We start from the raw sequence: 12,533 nt of genomic DNA on the forward strand, positions 1-12,533 counted from the left end.
ACAATAATAAACAAAATCATTAAAAAAAAAAAAAAAGAAAGAAGAGTTTAAAAACAAATCTATGGGGAGTCAGACAGTAGCACAGCGGGTTAAGCATGTGGCGCAAAGCGTAAGGACTGGCGAAAGGATCCAGGTTTGAGCCCACAGCTCCCCACCTGCAGGGGAGTCACTTCATAAGCAGTGAAGCAGGTCTGCAAGTGTCTGTCTTTCTCTTGCCCTCTCTCCATTTCTCTCTGTCCTATCCAACAACAATGACATCAACAACTACAACAATAATTTTTAAAAAGGGGGGCAACAAGAGAATAAATATAAAAAAAAAACTATGTGTATGCATGTATCCATTAATTCAATTTCTGAAGCAATGTCCAATGGCCCATCACAGTGTTTATACAAAGAAGAAGGCAATCTCCTTTCTTAGGGGGCTAATCTATGAAATGCTATAAGGAGTTTAAAATTTAGGATGCACAAAGTTCATTCATAAGTACATTATCTTGGAAAACTGCATCGTGAGAGGTAAGTTTTCTAAATACTTACGGAATCTTTTCCAGTCTTTTTCTTAGGTGATTTGTGCTTTGATTCTGATCTTTGTCTAGTCCTATCTTTTTCATTTTCCCGGTCTTTTTCTTTTTTATCCTTTTCTCGCTCAGCATCTGACTCTGGAGAGTCCTGTAGAAAAAAAATTTTTTTAAGTTAGCACTTTGATAAAAAAGACATCACTTTATGTTTACGGTTTCATAAATTAGGTACTTATGATTGAATAGTCTACCAATGGGGTGAAATAAGGGTTTATTTATTTAGATAAGTATATTGGTTGCTACAGTTTTACCACACACTAGGTTGTTAAAAATTATTTTCTCTAAACTATGTGTGTGTGTGTATGTATGTATGTATGTATGTGTATATATATATATATATATATATCACTATGTTTATATACTACTATATGTAAATGTAAACGTGAGAATAAAGTGATACATAACTGAAAACTACAGAGGCTATCAGAGTGGAGTGGGGTAGATCCTGGAGTACGTGGAGGATTCCATCTGATGACATAAGAACTTTAATGGTGGGTATAGTTAGCTGAACATATATGTGTTTAAGGTGAAGCCATATTTCTAAAATCTTATGATAGTTTAAACCAATGCTATGTTAAAAAAAAAAATCGCTGCTCAAAATTGTTACTGAGAAAATTTACAATGCAATGACAAATCCTTCCTTAGATTTCCACAAATTCAAGATATATATGTGTGTATATATATATTTCAGAAGGTTTGGTTACAATCAGGACCCTACATTTTGGAAAAGCTCTTTGGGTAGATTTTGATGTTTAACCTAAAGATTAATACTAAGTGTAACAGAAAAAGTTGTTTCAACATTTGAACTCATTCTTCTGAGAAGGAGGTGACAGAAGAGAGAGACAGAGAGACACCCGCAACACTGCTTCACCACTGGTAATGCCTTCCCCCAGCAGACGGGACCGGCTCTCAAACCTGTGTCCTTGCACATTTAACATGTGCACTCAGCCAGGTGCGCCACCATCCTGCCCCTACAAACTCATTCTTCCAACAACAGCTTTCATATATATATATATATATATATATATATATATATATATATATATACATAAACACCCACAACTAGTCCTAGGCTATTCTTAAGATTGCTGTTAAAGAAAAAGTAGTGGGGAGAGGTTAGGAAAGCAGCTCAGCTCTACATAACTGTTTGCCCTGGGTCTGAGCCCCTGGGATTAACCTCGTCGTCAGATAAAACCCTCTCCTGTTTTTAACTGCCATCAGGGTTATCACTGGGCTCAGTACTGGCACTATGAATCTAGCCTCCCCACACCCCTTTAGCTGATAGGGTACACAGAAACTGAAGAAGGGAGAAGGAGGCGGTAGAGGGAAAGACAAGATACTTGCAGACCTGCTTTACCACTTGGAAACTGTGCCCTCTACCTAGCACCTAGCGTGTGTGGGTGTGTGCTCAACTCGGTTTGCCACCGCCTGGCCTCCAAAGGTCCTTTTTCAGCGGAGAAAATGAAGTTCAAAAGCGTGGCGGGGTGTAAACTTCAAAGGTTTCTTACTGATTTATGTCTCCTTTTCTTGCTTTTCTTCTTATGTTTTTTTGATTTCTTGTAACTTCTCTCTAAACAGTACGGGAGGGAAAAGTGTCAGAATCTGAAAACATGCCGAGTTCTGATGATTTCAGATTAAGTCAATGGCTACGCTTACCGGACTCAGCACTAGAGGAATGCTCTGAAGCAGAACGGGACTCTGACCGCTGTCTTTTTTTCTTTGAATGGCTGTCGTCGTCATCTGAATCTGAACCCTACGGAGCACAAATAAGTTCATTTGCAATGATACTAAAAAGCAAGTCGAGACTGTTATACAAGTTATACTTTAAAAACAATCATCATTCATGGAAGTAATCAAAACGTTTTTACAGAATCTAAATTCTCCTGTGAACATCACTAGTATTTCTGCTAACCAATAGCAGCATATGAATATTTTGAAGACTTTACCAATGACTTCCATGTCAAGGACTTTGACATGATTAGTAATATTAACTATTATTACAGTGGAGCTTATGAAAGTTAGGTCTATCTCGGCAATTTCCTTTTGTCAAAGTTTTCATGTTTCTAGTAACCAACAGGAGAACTAACCTCAAGCAAACAACCTGATCACTTAGCATTTTCTAAAGTTAATCCACTTTCTACAAGACCATGCCATATTTCAGCAGAAAGCTAACATGGCAGAGAGAAAATTTGCACCAATCTCCCACCCTCCCTTTTGCGGAAACCCTCTGAGACTTTCAGTAGTGGGTGCTAGCTTTAGTTGAAGCACAGTGTGAAACAAATGTCCCAGGCCAGCCTCACTTTCAAATTCATTAGACTGGAAAGGAAAAAATATTTTTCTTCTAAGTTCCTACATGAAATAGGCTCAGTGTCCAAAAACTGAAAAAAGGAACTGCACAAAACGTAAGGTATTTCCAAACAGACTATGTGCTACATTTACTTACTTAAAAAAAAAAAAAAAATCTGCACTGAAGGAAAAAAAAGAGTAAAAATTACATTACCAATTTCAAAAGGAGATGGAGGGAAAGACAAGATACTTGCAGATCTGCTTTACCACTTGGAAACTGTCCCCTCTACAGGTGGGGAGTAAGGGCTTGAACCTAGCACCTAGCGAATATTGGGTGTGTGCTCAACTAGGTTTGCCACAGCCTGGCCTAGTAAACAGTAAACTTCCTTACAGATCGAGAACGGGAACGTTTCCTGTGATGTTTCTTGGATTTTTTAGAATGTTTCTTGTTCTTTGAGTGATGATGCTGACATTCATGCTATGGAGGGTGAGAAGAAAAAAGGTCGTTTTACATTTGTCTTTATTTTTTAAATTCTGTCTTTATTTTATGTATTGTACAGAAATTAAAGAGAGAAAGAGACAGACACCTGCAGCACTGCTGCACCACTCGCAAAGCTTTCTCCTACAGTGGCTTGAACTGGGATCCTTGCACACTGTTAACGTGTGTACTTAACCAGGTAGGTGCGTTACCACCTGGCCCCAAGTTTACACACTAACTTTGGATAGACGCTGCATACACTCAGATTTCAAAACAATGCTCAAAGACACTAGAGCTATTGCTGGGGCTTTGTTCCTGTACTGGCCGATAGTTACTGATCAATTTAGCATACTCACTACATGCAGGTGCCCATCTGAAGTCTTTAATTCAAATAAAACATCAATTTAATAAAAGCTTACTTAATCCATTATTATTCAGAAATTCCTGAGCTTTTAACATAAAGTATTTGAAAGATTTCAAATGCTCTGCTTTCTGTTTTACAAATGCTAAAGTCATCTTCCACGTAGCTGCTAAGTTTCCAAAATGTTCTCAAATAGGAATCTAGTTTAAATAGCCTCCCCAATTCTTTATATTCTCATAAAGGTCTGTTTTACTTAAAAACATCGTTTCTATAGATAAAACCATCCCAGATAACTACAATGGTATAAAAGCAATGTAAGCTAAGAGACATATTTTTAGCATTATGTAAATTCTTTTACCTTCAATTTTTATTACAATTTTATTTATTTTTGCGTATAATTTTGTATAATTTAGACAATTCTAAATTACCTCAAGCACATGCATAAAGTCTTTAAATATTCGTTTTCTTTCAGACTCTAGAGTTATGTCCTCAAATGCTGGCTCTTTCACAAATCTTTCTCGGATCTGAAAGATTCAGATATGGAATAAATATATGAACGCTAGGAAAAGTAACCTTAGAAGAAATCATAATGTAGAAACTGATGACACAGTACACTCAAAAGCCGGTTATTTCCTTTAAAGTTGAATTTTAAAAATACATGACAGAGATCAATTGAGGAGAGAGGGGAGGGGTGGGGAGGGGGAGAGGGAGAGGGAAAGAGAGAGAGAGAGAGAGAGAGAGGGAGAAGGAGGAGGCGAGCTTCAAGTTTTCTCCCTACAGCTGGGGTGCAGAGGCTTGAACCTGAGTCCTGGAGTACTGTTACATGTGCGCTCTACTGGGTGCGCCAATACCCAGCTCCAAAAGTTCAATTCTCAATAAATAATTCCAAATGATAGAATAATGACTGATTTGAATCTCGCAGATTTATTTTTGCAGTTATAAGGTAGGGAAGAATATTTCTTAAAAAAAACTGTCTCTAGCTATAAAAGAACTGATTCATTAAAAAAAAAAAAGTTTTAGAAGTATACATACATCTTCCCAGACAGCATCCAATTCGATGGGGGGAGCGGCTTGTTTCAACATGCTCTTGAATGCAGACTCTTTCCGTTTCATCTTCCGAGCCTCCTCTTTTTCTCTTTCGCGTTCCCGGGCTTCTGCCTTTTCCAGTAACTTTAAGAAAACCACATTCCATCAGCTATATTAATATAATTTTGTCAGTAGATATAATGACCCATTATCGTAATAATCCATTATTCTTATTTTATGTTCACGAGTTAGCTGTAAGGTATGGGCCAATTTATAATGCCAGTTATTTTGAGCAATGGAAGTTGACTTTTTTTTCTTTCTTTCTTTCTTTCTTTTTTTTTTTTTTTTACAACCTTACTGCTCAACTCTGGCTTTAGGTGGTGACAGGGATGGAACCTGGAATTTCAGAGAACCAGGCATGAACAGTCTTTTGCACAACCACTATACTGTGGCCCTGGCCCCACACTGCCTTTTTTTTTTTTTTTAAAACAAGCCTGCAACTTAAGTAGTCATGGCTCAGTTTAGTACTCAAACACTATCCAACTGTGCGTAACAACAAATATGGGAACTTACACTATTGAAAGCCAATTTAATATTTCCAGCATCTAGTGTGGTTGATCTTTTAGTTGAACTGATTATTGCAACAAAGTCTTCAAAAGTAGTATTAACTTCAACAACAAATCCTTTATCCTAAAAAAAAAAACCAAATCTTGTTAATAAATGTAAATCAAAAGGAACATATTTTAAACTACATTTTATAAAGTTAGTGTTAAATATACTACGTACCTTTAGAATGTCTTTTATTATCTTCTTCTCATCATGATAGCGTGCTTTAAGATCCTCAACATAAAACTTGAAAAGATCAAGTGCAGTAGATCCTAATGAAAAAACTAAAGAAGTCAAAAGCTAGCTCTAACCAAAGAGCTGCAATTACTTTTTTGTTTATAAAACAAAAGAAAGCACCCTTCAGCCCCCTCCCGCTCCCATCAGTTCTCCCCATCCGGCCCATTCAGGAAAGAAAAGCATCTCACCCGGCTGACCGAGCATATTAGTGAATCTAATGTCAGAACTAATTGTTGGGTACAATTCCATCCACGAGGACATAGAATGTAGTTGTCCATGTTCATGCAATTCATCTAGAAATATCTAGGAAAAAAGAAAAGAAAATATCTAGAAAAAAAGAAAAGAAAAGAAAAAAACTGCAAAACCCAAATGTCTCATATTGAAAACTCATCCTCACAAACCGGGATCCTTATGCTGGTGCTTGCAAGTTTCACACCACAGGCCACAGGTGCCTGTCTTTCTCTCCCCTCTCAGTCTTCCCTTCCTCTCTCCATTTCTCTCTGTCCTATCCAGCAAGACATCAATAACAACTACAACAATAAAAAAAAAAACAAAAAAAAAACAAGGGCAACAAAAAGGGAAAACAAATTAATACGTATTAAATTTTTTAAAAAAAAAGTTAACATTGTAACTGCCACCTAATTGGTCTTCTAGTTAATATGTTACCTTTTTTGCTTATGTTTATTTCAGTGGCTTCTTCTCAAACAAGTATTTGAAAGATATAAAAAATACTAATAACCTTGGATTATTTGGTCTGATCCTCAAAACTGGCTCAGAAGGCATACTACAGGGTTTGGGAATTTGCAGTTATGTATTGAATGAATTCTTAGGTAATAACCATGCTGTGCTTTCAAGGCCACTGCTCCAACATTCTAGCACAGCTTCTCATAGAACACTCATTCCCTAGTCCTACTTTAAAGTCTGATCATTCTTCCCCTCCTCTTTGCATCAATTCAAACACCAGATCTAAGGCAAAATAAATTAATTAAAAAAGGGAGGGCACATTTTTTATCATTTATTTATTCCCTTTTGTTGCCCTTGTTTTACTGTTGTAGTTATTATTGTTGTCATCATTGTTGGATAGGACAGAGAGAAATGGAGAGAGGAGGGGAAGACAGAGAGGGAGATTTTAGTGTCACCTTATTAGCAAATGAGTATTAGATAAAAGTCAGCCAGCACTATTACTATTATATTAAAAATGTCCTTCAGCTACCAAGTCGCAGCTGCTACCATGACACCAACCTGACTACACTGGACAGACAGATGGCCTCCAGTGTACCCTGGAACCCCACCTCTCCAGAGCCCTGCCCCACTAGGGAAAGAGAGAAACAGGCTGGGAGTATGGATCAACCTGCCAATGTCCATGTCCAGTGGAGAAGCAATTACAGAAGCCAGACCTTCCACCTTCTGCATCCCATAATGCTCCTGGGTCCATACTCCCAGAGGGATAAAGAATAGGAAACCTTCCGATGGAGGGGCTGGGATACAGAACTCTGGTGGTGGGGATTGTGTGGAATTGTAACCCCCTCATCCTACGGTCTTGTCAATCATTAAATCAACAAAAAAAATAAATAATTCAAATTAAAAAAAATGTTCTTTGAGAAAGGACTAACAATCAATCTTATCCAGAGTAGTACATGTCCTTTATATGGAGCAGAATGGTAACGATGCTACTGCTCATGGCATTTAAAATACTGACTACTCACATGATGGGGACAGTTTAAAAAAAAAAAAAATATATATATATATATATATACATACACACAAACACACATTATTTTCCCTTTTGTTGCCCTTGTTTTTTATTGTTGTTGTAGTTATTGATGTCATTGTTGTTGGTTAGGACAGAGAGAAATGGAGAGAGGAGAGGAAGACAGAGGGGGAGAGAAAGATAGACACCAGCAGACCTGCTACCTGCTTCACCGCCTGTGAAGCGACTCCCCTGCAGGTGGGGAGCCGGGGACTCAAACTGGGATCCTTACGCCAGTCCTTGCGCTTTATGTCATGTGCGCTGAACCCATCGCGCTACCTCCCGACTCCCTGATGGAGACAGTTTTTTAAAAGCTTTCCAAGTGTGAGGAAATAGTTCAATTAGAAGAGTGCAGAACTGGCACACGTGTAACAGAGTGGCACGCTAGCATCACACTCTTATTCATAGTGAAACTCTCATGTGAAATTGAAATCTAAAGAACATTCAAAGTAATTCTGAAACACACTCTATTCTCACTATAAGAATAATTTTATTACCTGAAAAGATTCTCTATTTTTACGCTGCCGTCTCCTTTCTCTAAGCAAGCTCTTCTGCTTTTCTTCTTCTTCTTCTTTTTCTAAAGCCCGAATATGCTCTTCAAAGCAAATTAACGCATCTTCTTTATCCATGTCTAAAAACATTTAGTAAAAAATTAAAATGTCAAATTAGAAAGGAGTGTAATTATTTACATTCGTTGAATGCATATTTCAAACTCATCTTTTAAAAGTATATGGACTTAAACATAAACATGATTTTCAATTATGTGTGTAGGAAATGGTTTAAGAAAACAAAGGCAAAAAACAAAAAACAGGAAATGCACTTCACTAAAAGATGCGCAAACATCTAAAATGGAAAAGAATAGAGTATACAAAAATAAATTTGAGAATCACTTGAAGAGCTTTCAAAGTATAGAATTCTAGACTCTATTCCATGCTTGCTAAAACATAGTATTCATAGTAAAAGTACAATTTTCGTTATTATTCCTAGATAGGTCTGAAAAAGATGATATGTGAAAGCTTAGTTAATGGCAAGGCACAATTTTAAGCTCCACCTATTAAACATAGTTCAAGAATTATCTAATATAACTAACTTCTGATTTCTAGAAAAATACTTTGTCCTGAGATAAAAACTTGATTGGGGGAAATATTCTATTTGGGATATTTGGAAGCCTAACACTTTTACAGGTACAAGGAATAATTTTTTAAAAAACAGTAAAATACAGTTAATAATCTCATAAAAAGTGAGAATTCTTTGCTGCATGACTTTACAGAAACTATCTCCACATTTGTCATCATTCTTACTCTGTAATTCCTCATCTTCTGCAAAAGTCGGATTATCCATCAGATACTGTTGAGCTTCAGACCAAGTAGTCGAGTATGTTACATTAGCCATGTTGTCAAGAATGTTCTTTAAGGCTTCCCAATTTCTCTTTCTCAGCTGTTTTGCCTGTTCCTAGATAAGAAATATAAACACATGTTCAGTGGGGAAGCAATTACAGAAGCCAGACCTTCTACCTTCTGCATCCCATAATGACCTTGGGTCCATACTCCCAGAGGGATAAAGAATAGGAAAGCTATCAGGGGAGGGGATGGGATACGGAGTTCTGGTGGTGGGAACTGTGTGGAGTTGTACCCCTCTTATCCTACGGTGTTGTTAATGTCTCCTTTTTTAAATAAGTAAGTAAATACATATACATATATATATATATGTAAAAAAGAAATATAAACACATTTTAAACTCCAAAGAAAATTATCGTAAAACCAAAGGTACGGTGGAAAAGTCGCACAGTGGATAATGCTAGATTTTTCAACCATACTCCACTGCCATCACATGCAGACTTCGGTCCTGTAAAGCTGTACTGGGCACTGGGCCAGGTGGTAGAGCACTTGGCTAAGCGCACGTTACCACTCTCAAGGACACTGGGCCAGGTGGTAGAGTACTTGGTTAAGCGCACGTTACCACTCTCAAGGACCAAAATTCAAGTCCCTGGGCCCCATCTGCATGGAGGAAGCTTCGCAAGCAAGGAGATAGAGATACGGGTGTCTACCTCACTCTGTTTCTTCCTCCTTCACTCTCAATTTCTTTCTAATCCAATGTAAGAAGGAAAAACTAAAAAACTGAATAACGTAGAACCTGGCAGCACATTCAAATAAGAGCAAAAGAAGTTGTTTTTTTTTAAACCAGAGCATTGCTCAGCTCTGATTTCTGATGTTACAGTATCTTGAATTACTGAGCATCAGGCGTGAAAGTCTGTTGCAGACACTGCTTTGTCTCTCCTTGGTCCTTCAAGAGAAGCTTTAAAAATGCTATTCCATAAATACAGTTTAGTGGAATCAATTAAAAATCATTGACATTCTTATAAAAAAATCAGTAAATGTAGCAACAGCAAAAATACAACACATCTTTAAAAAGTGTATGCACGTGTGTGTGTGTGTGTGCGTATGCACGCACGCATGCACGCAGCTTGGCCACTCCAGGACACTGTTTCATTCAGACACAGAGAACCATAACATCAGAGCTTTCGTCAGACACATGTGTGCTAGGGCCACGTTCATCGCAATGCTGTGTCCTACCCAGTGAATAAACTTTCTGGCCCTAAAATAAGTTTTTAATCTTTCAAAAGAGGCCAAAGATAGCTGCCAACCTATGATAATTCAGCACTAATTTAATTACAACTATGTCCCCATCAATGACAACTAAAAACTCATTTCTGATAAGCAGAACAGCTAATCACATAACCTGAATAATCTTACAAAGGTAGGCATGTTATAAAGTGTCTATGAATCAGAATAAACATGTCATCTTATCTATAAATACCACTAGCTAAGAATGAATACCTTTTCTTTTTTTGAAAGAAAGAATAAAACATCTTCATAAATTTCAAGACGATCGCGTTCTGATATTGCATTCCAGACTTCCATCTCTCCAAACATTTGTTCTGCTTTTCTATTTGTTAAAAAACAAAATATTTACTTTAATACAACAATATTTTAACTACCTCAATTTTATACTAAATAGTCACCAAATAAATACTCTCCTCTAAATTCATGGAAACGTATATAATTAAGAAAATAGCAGTACATGGGGACTGTGGAGATAGCATGCTGGTTATGCAAAGTCTGAGACATTCATGCCTGAGACCCCAAAGTCCCAGGTTCTATCCTTTGCACCACCATAAGCCAAAGCTGAGCAGTGCTCTGGTAAAATAAATAACAATACAGCTAGCCCTCCATTTCTCCATAGAGATAGAGGTGATATTTCCTATTGAGCAGTGTTGGATAGTTGGGACCATCCCAGTAATATAGAGAAGTTATAGAAATTACCAAACTTTTCCTGGAACTAATAGATTTCAAAGAATAGTTAAGCACATAGCTAAATCAAGTACTTAAAATCAGCACAAGAAGTTCCACACAGAAATAGTGCAGTAAGGGAGTCAGGCGGTAGCGCAGTGGGTTAAGTGCAGGTGGCACGAAGCGCAAGGACCAGAGTAAGGATCCCGGTTAGAATCCCCAGCTCCACACATGCAGGGGACTCGCCTCACAGGCGGTGAAGCAGGTCTGCAGGTGTCTGTCTTTCTCTCCCCCCTGTCTTCCCCTCCTCTCTCCATTTCTCTCTGTCCTATCCAACAATGACAACAACACTAGTAACTAGAACAAAAGGGAATAAATAAATACATATTAAAAAAAATAGTGCAGTAAACATACAGCACACGTATAGATATATACCATACAAAAATCTTACTTGTATCTGGTTGTGGAAGTCATTTTCTCATGATTTTCAAGAAAACGCTGAAAGGATTCCTTAGCCTCTTTGTATTTTGATCTAGCTTCTTCTTTTTCTTCTTTCTCTGTCTGTACTTTATAAGCATTGAAGGCCTGCTTTTTTTCACTCAGTTTTGCTAACGCACTAAATAACAGAAAATAAAAGTGAATACTAGGTCACTAAATGGCAATGCTTTGAATAAACAATTGGTTTCATTCATTAGTTATGAAAAATATTACATAGAAAATAATTTCTACTTTAAAACAATTCGATTTTCCTCCTAAGCAGGATGTTCTAATTATTATGTCTTTGGTCCTCTAGTTCTACCAGACGTAAAACAACTTTATTATTGGTTTCTAATACTAATAAGGTACACTACACAACTTTAAATTTGTTGAGTTTGGTATAATCAAAGTGAAAATTAAATAAGTAAAAGTATTACCTGTACCGTGGATCGTTAATGATCATTTTCATAGCTTGTTCCCATGAAGCATTAGATGGAACCCTCTGAAAACCAGTTAGTGATAAATTAAATTTTCAAATACTTAGAGTAACAATAACACAACAGGGAATGAAGTGCAACACTTACTGCATACATCAAGCACTTCCTCTGCAGGAGATTGAAAAAAGTTCTAAAACAATTTCCTACTGAAGCAAGACATATCTGTGTAATATACCTACAGACTAGAAAGAAAACTGAAACTGAAACAGCAGAAGCATTTTTTTTTTTTTGGCCTCCAGGGTTACGGTGCCTGCAGGCACTGCTCCTGGAGGCTATTTTTCCCATCGGGCCCTCCTCCATCGCTATCGAACAGGCCATGGCCGGTGCGCCGCTATGTTCCATCGCTGGGGAGCCAGAGACGACCCGAACTGCCCCTGCGGCTCCAGACAGACTATGACCCACACAGTCAACGACTGCCACCTCTCCAGATTCAGAGGAGGTCTCGAAACTTGACATCAGGCTCAACCTGACGCTGTTGACTGGCTACGGAAGAAGGGCAAACGCTAGAAGAAATTGTGTTGCCCTTGTTTGTTGTGCTTGTTGTAGTTGTTATTGTTGTCAGATAGGACAGAGAGAAATGGAGAGAGGAGGGGAAGACAGAGAGGGGGAGAGAAAGACAGACACCTGCAGACCTGCTTCACCGCCTGTGAAGTGACTCCCCTGCAGGTGGGGAGCCGGGGGCTCGAACCGGGATCCTTATGCGGCCCTTGCACTTTGCGGAGTATTTTTTTCTTTATAGTACCAATTAAATAGGGCCAGGATATAGCTAATACAGTACAGCACGCACGCCACCCATGTGCAAGGCCCTGAGTTTATCTCCCAGTGCCATGCAGAGCCATGCAGTGATTCTTATGAATAAAAAACTTTAGGTTTAAGAATCCTGACGTGGAATATACCACATAGCACCAGGTACAAGATAGCAATAGAAACTTTTTATTCTCATTTTACTA

The 12,533-nt window shown here is 37.9% G+C and overlaps 1 protein-coding gene across 4 annotated transcripts in view; it reads right to left on the reverse strand.

Moving 5' to 3' along the window:
* PRPF40A (pre-mRNA processing factor 40 homolog A) overlaps positions 1-12,533 on the reverse strand; it is a 45,215-nt gene that overhangs the window by 4,206 nt on the left and 28,476 nt on the right. For 2 of the 4 annotated variants that reach the window (XM_007527344.3, XM_007527345.3), the window contains exons 12-25: positions 11,524-11,588; positions 11,061-11,225; positions 10,157-10,265; positions 8,621-8,771; positions 7,817-7,950; positions 5,758-5,872; positions 5,513-5,604; positions 5,300-5,416; positions 4,733-4,870; positions 4,129-4,224; positions 3,253-3,339; positions 2,232-2,328; positions 2,084-2,145; positions 535-666 (exon numbers count right to left, since the gene is read on the reverse strand). In XM_007527344.3, coding sequence (XP_007527406.2) covers positions 535-666; positions 2,084-2,145; positions 2,232-2,328; positions 3,253-3,339; positions 4,129-4,224; positions 4,733-4,870; positions 5,300-5,416; positions 5,513-5,604; positions 5,758-5,872; positions 7,817-7,950; positions 8,621-8,771; positions 10,157-10,265; positions 11,061-11,225; positions 11,524-11,588 — 1,560 coding nt within the window. Of the gene's footprint in view, positions 1-534; positions 667-2,083; positions 2,146-2,231; positions 2,329-3,252; positions 3,340-4,128; positions 4,225-4,732; positions 4,871-5,299; positions 5,417-5,512; positions 5,617-5,757; positions 5,873-7,816; positions 7,951-8,620; positions 8,772-10,156; positions 10,266-11,060; positions 11,226-11,523; positions 11,589-12,533 lie in introns of all 4 variants that reach the window. The other 2 variants (XM_060178136.1, XM_016190094.2) reach the window with 1 other exon arrangement.

This window comes from Erinaceus europaeus, chromosome 18 (assembly GCF_950295315.1).
Source record: "Erinaceus europaeus chromosome 18, mEriEur2.1, whole genome shotgun sequence".
Classification (NCBI taxonomy): Eukaryota; Metazoa; Chordata; class Mammalia; order Eulipotyphla; family Erinaceidae; genus Erinaceus; species Erinaceus europaeus.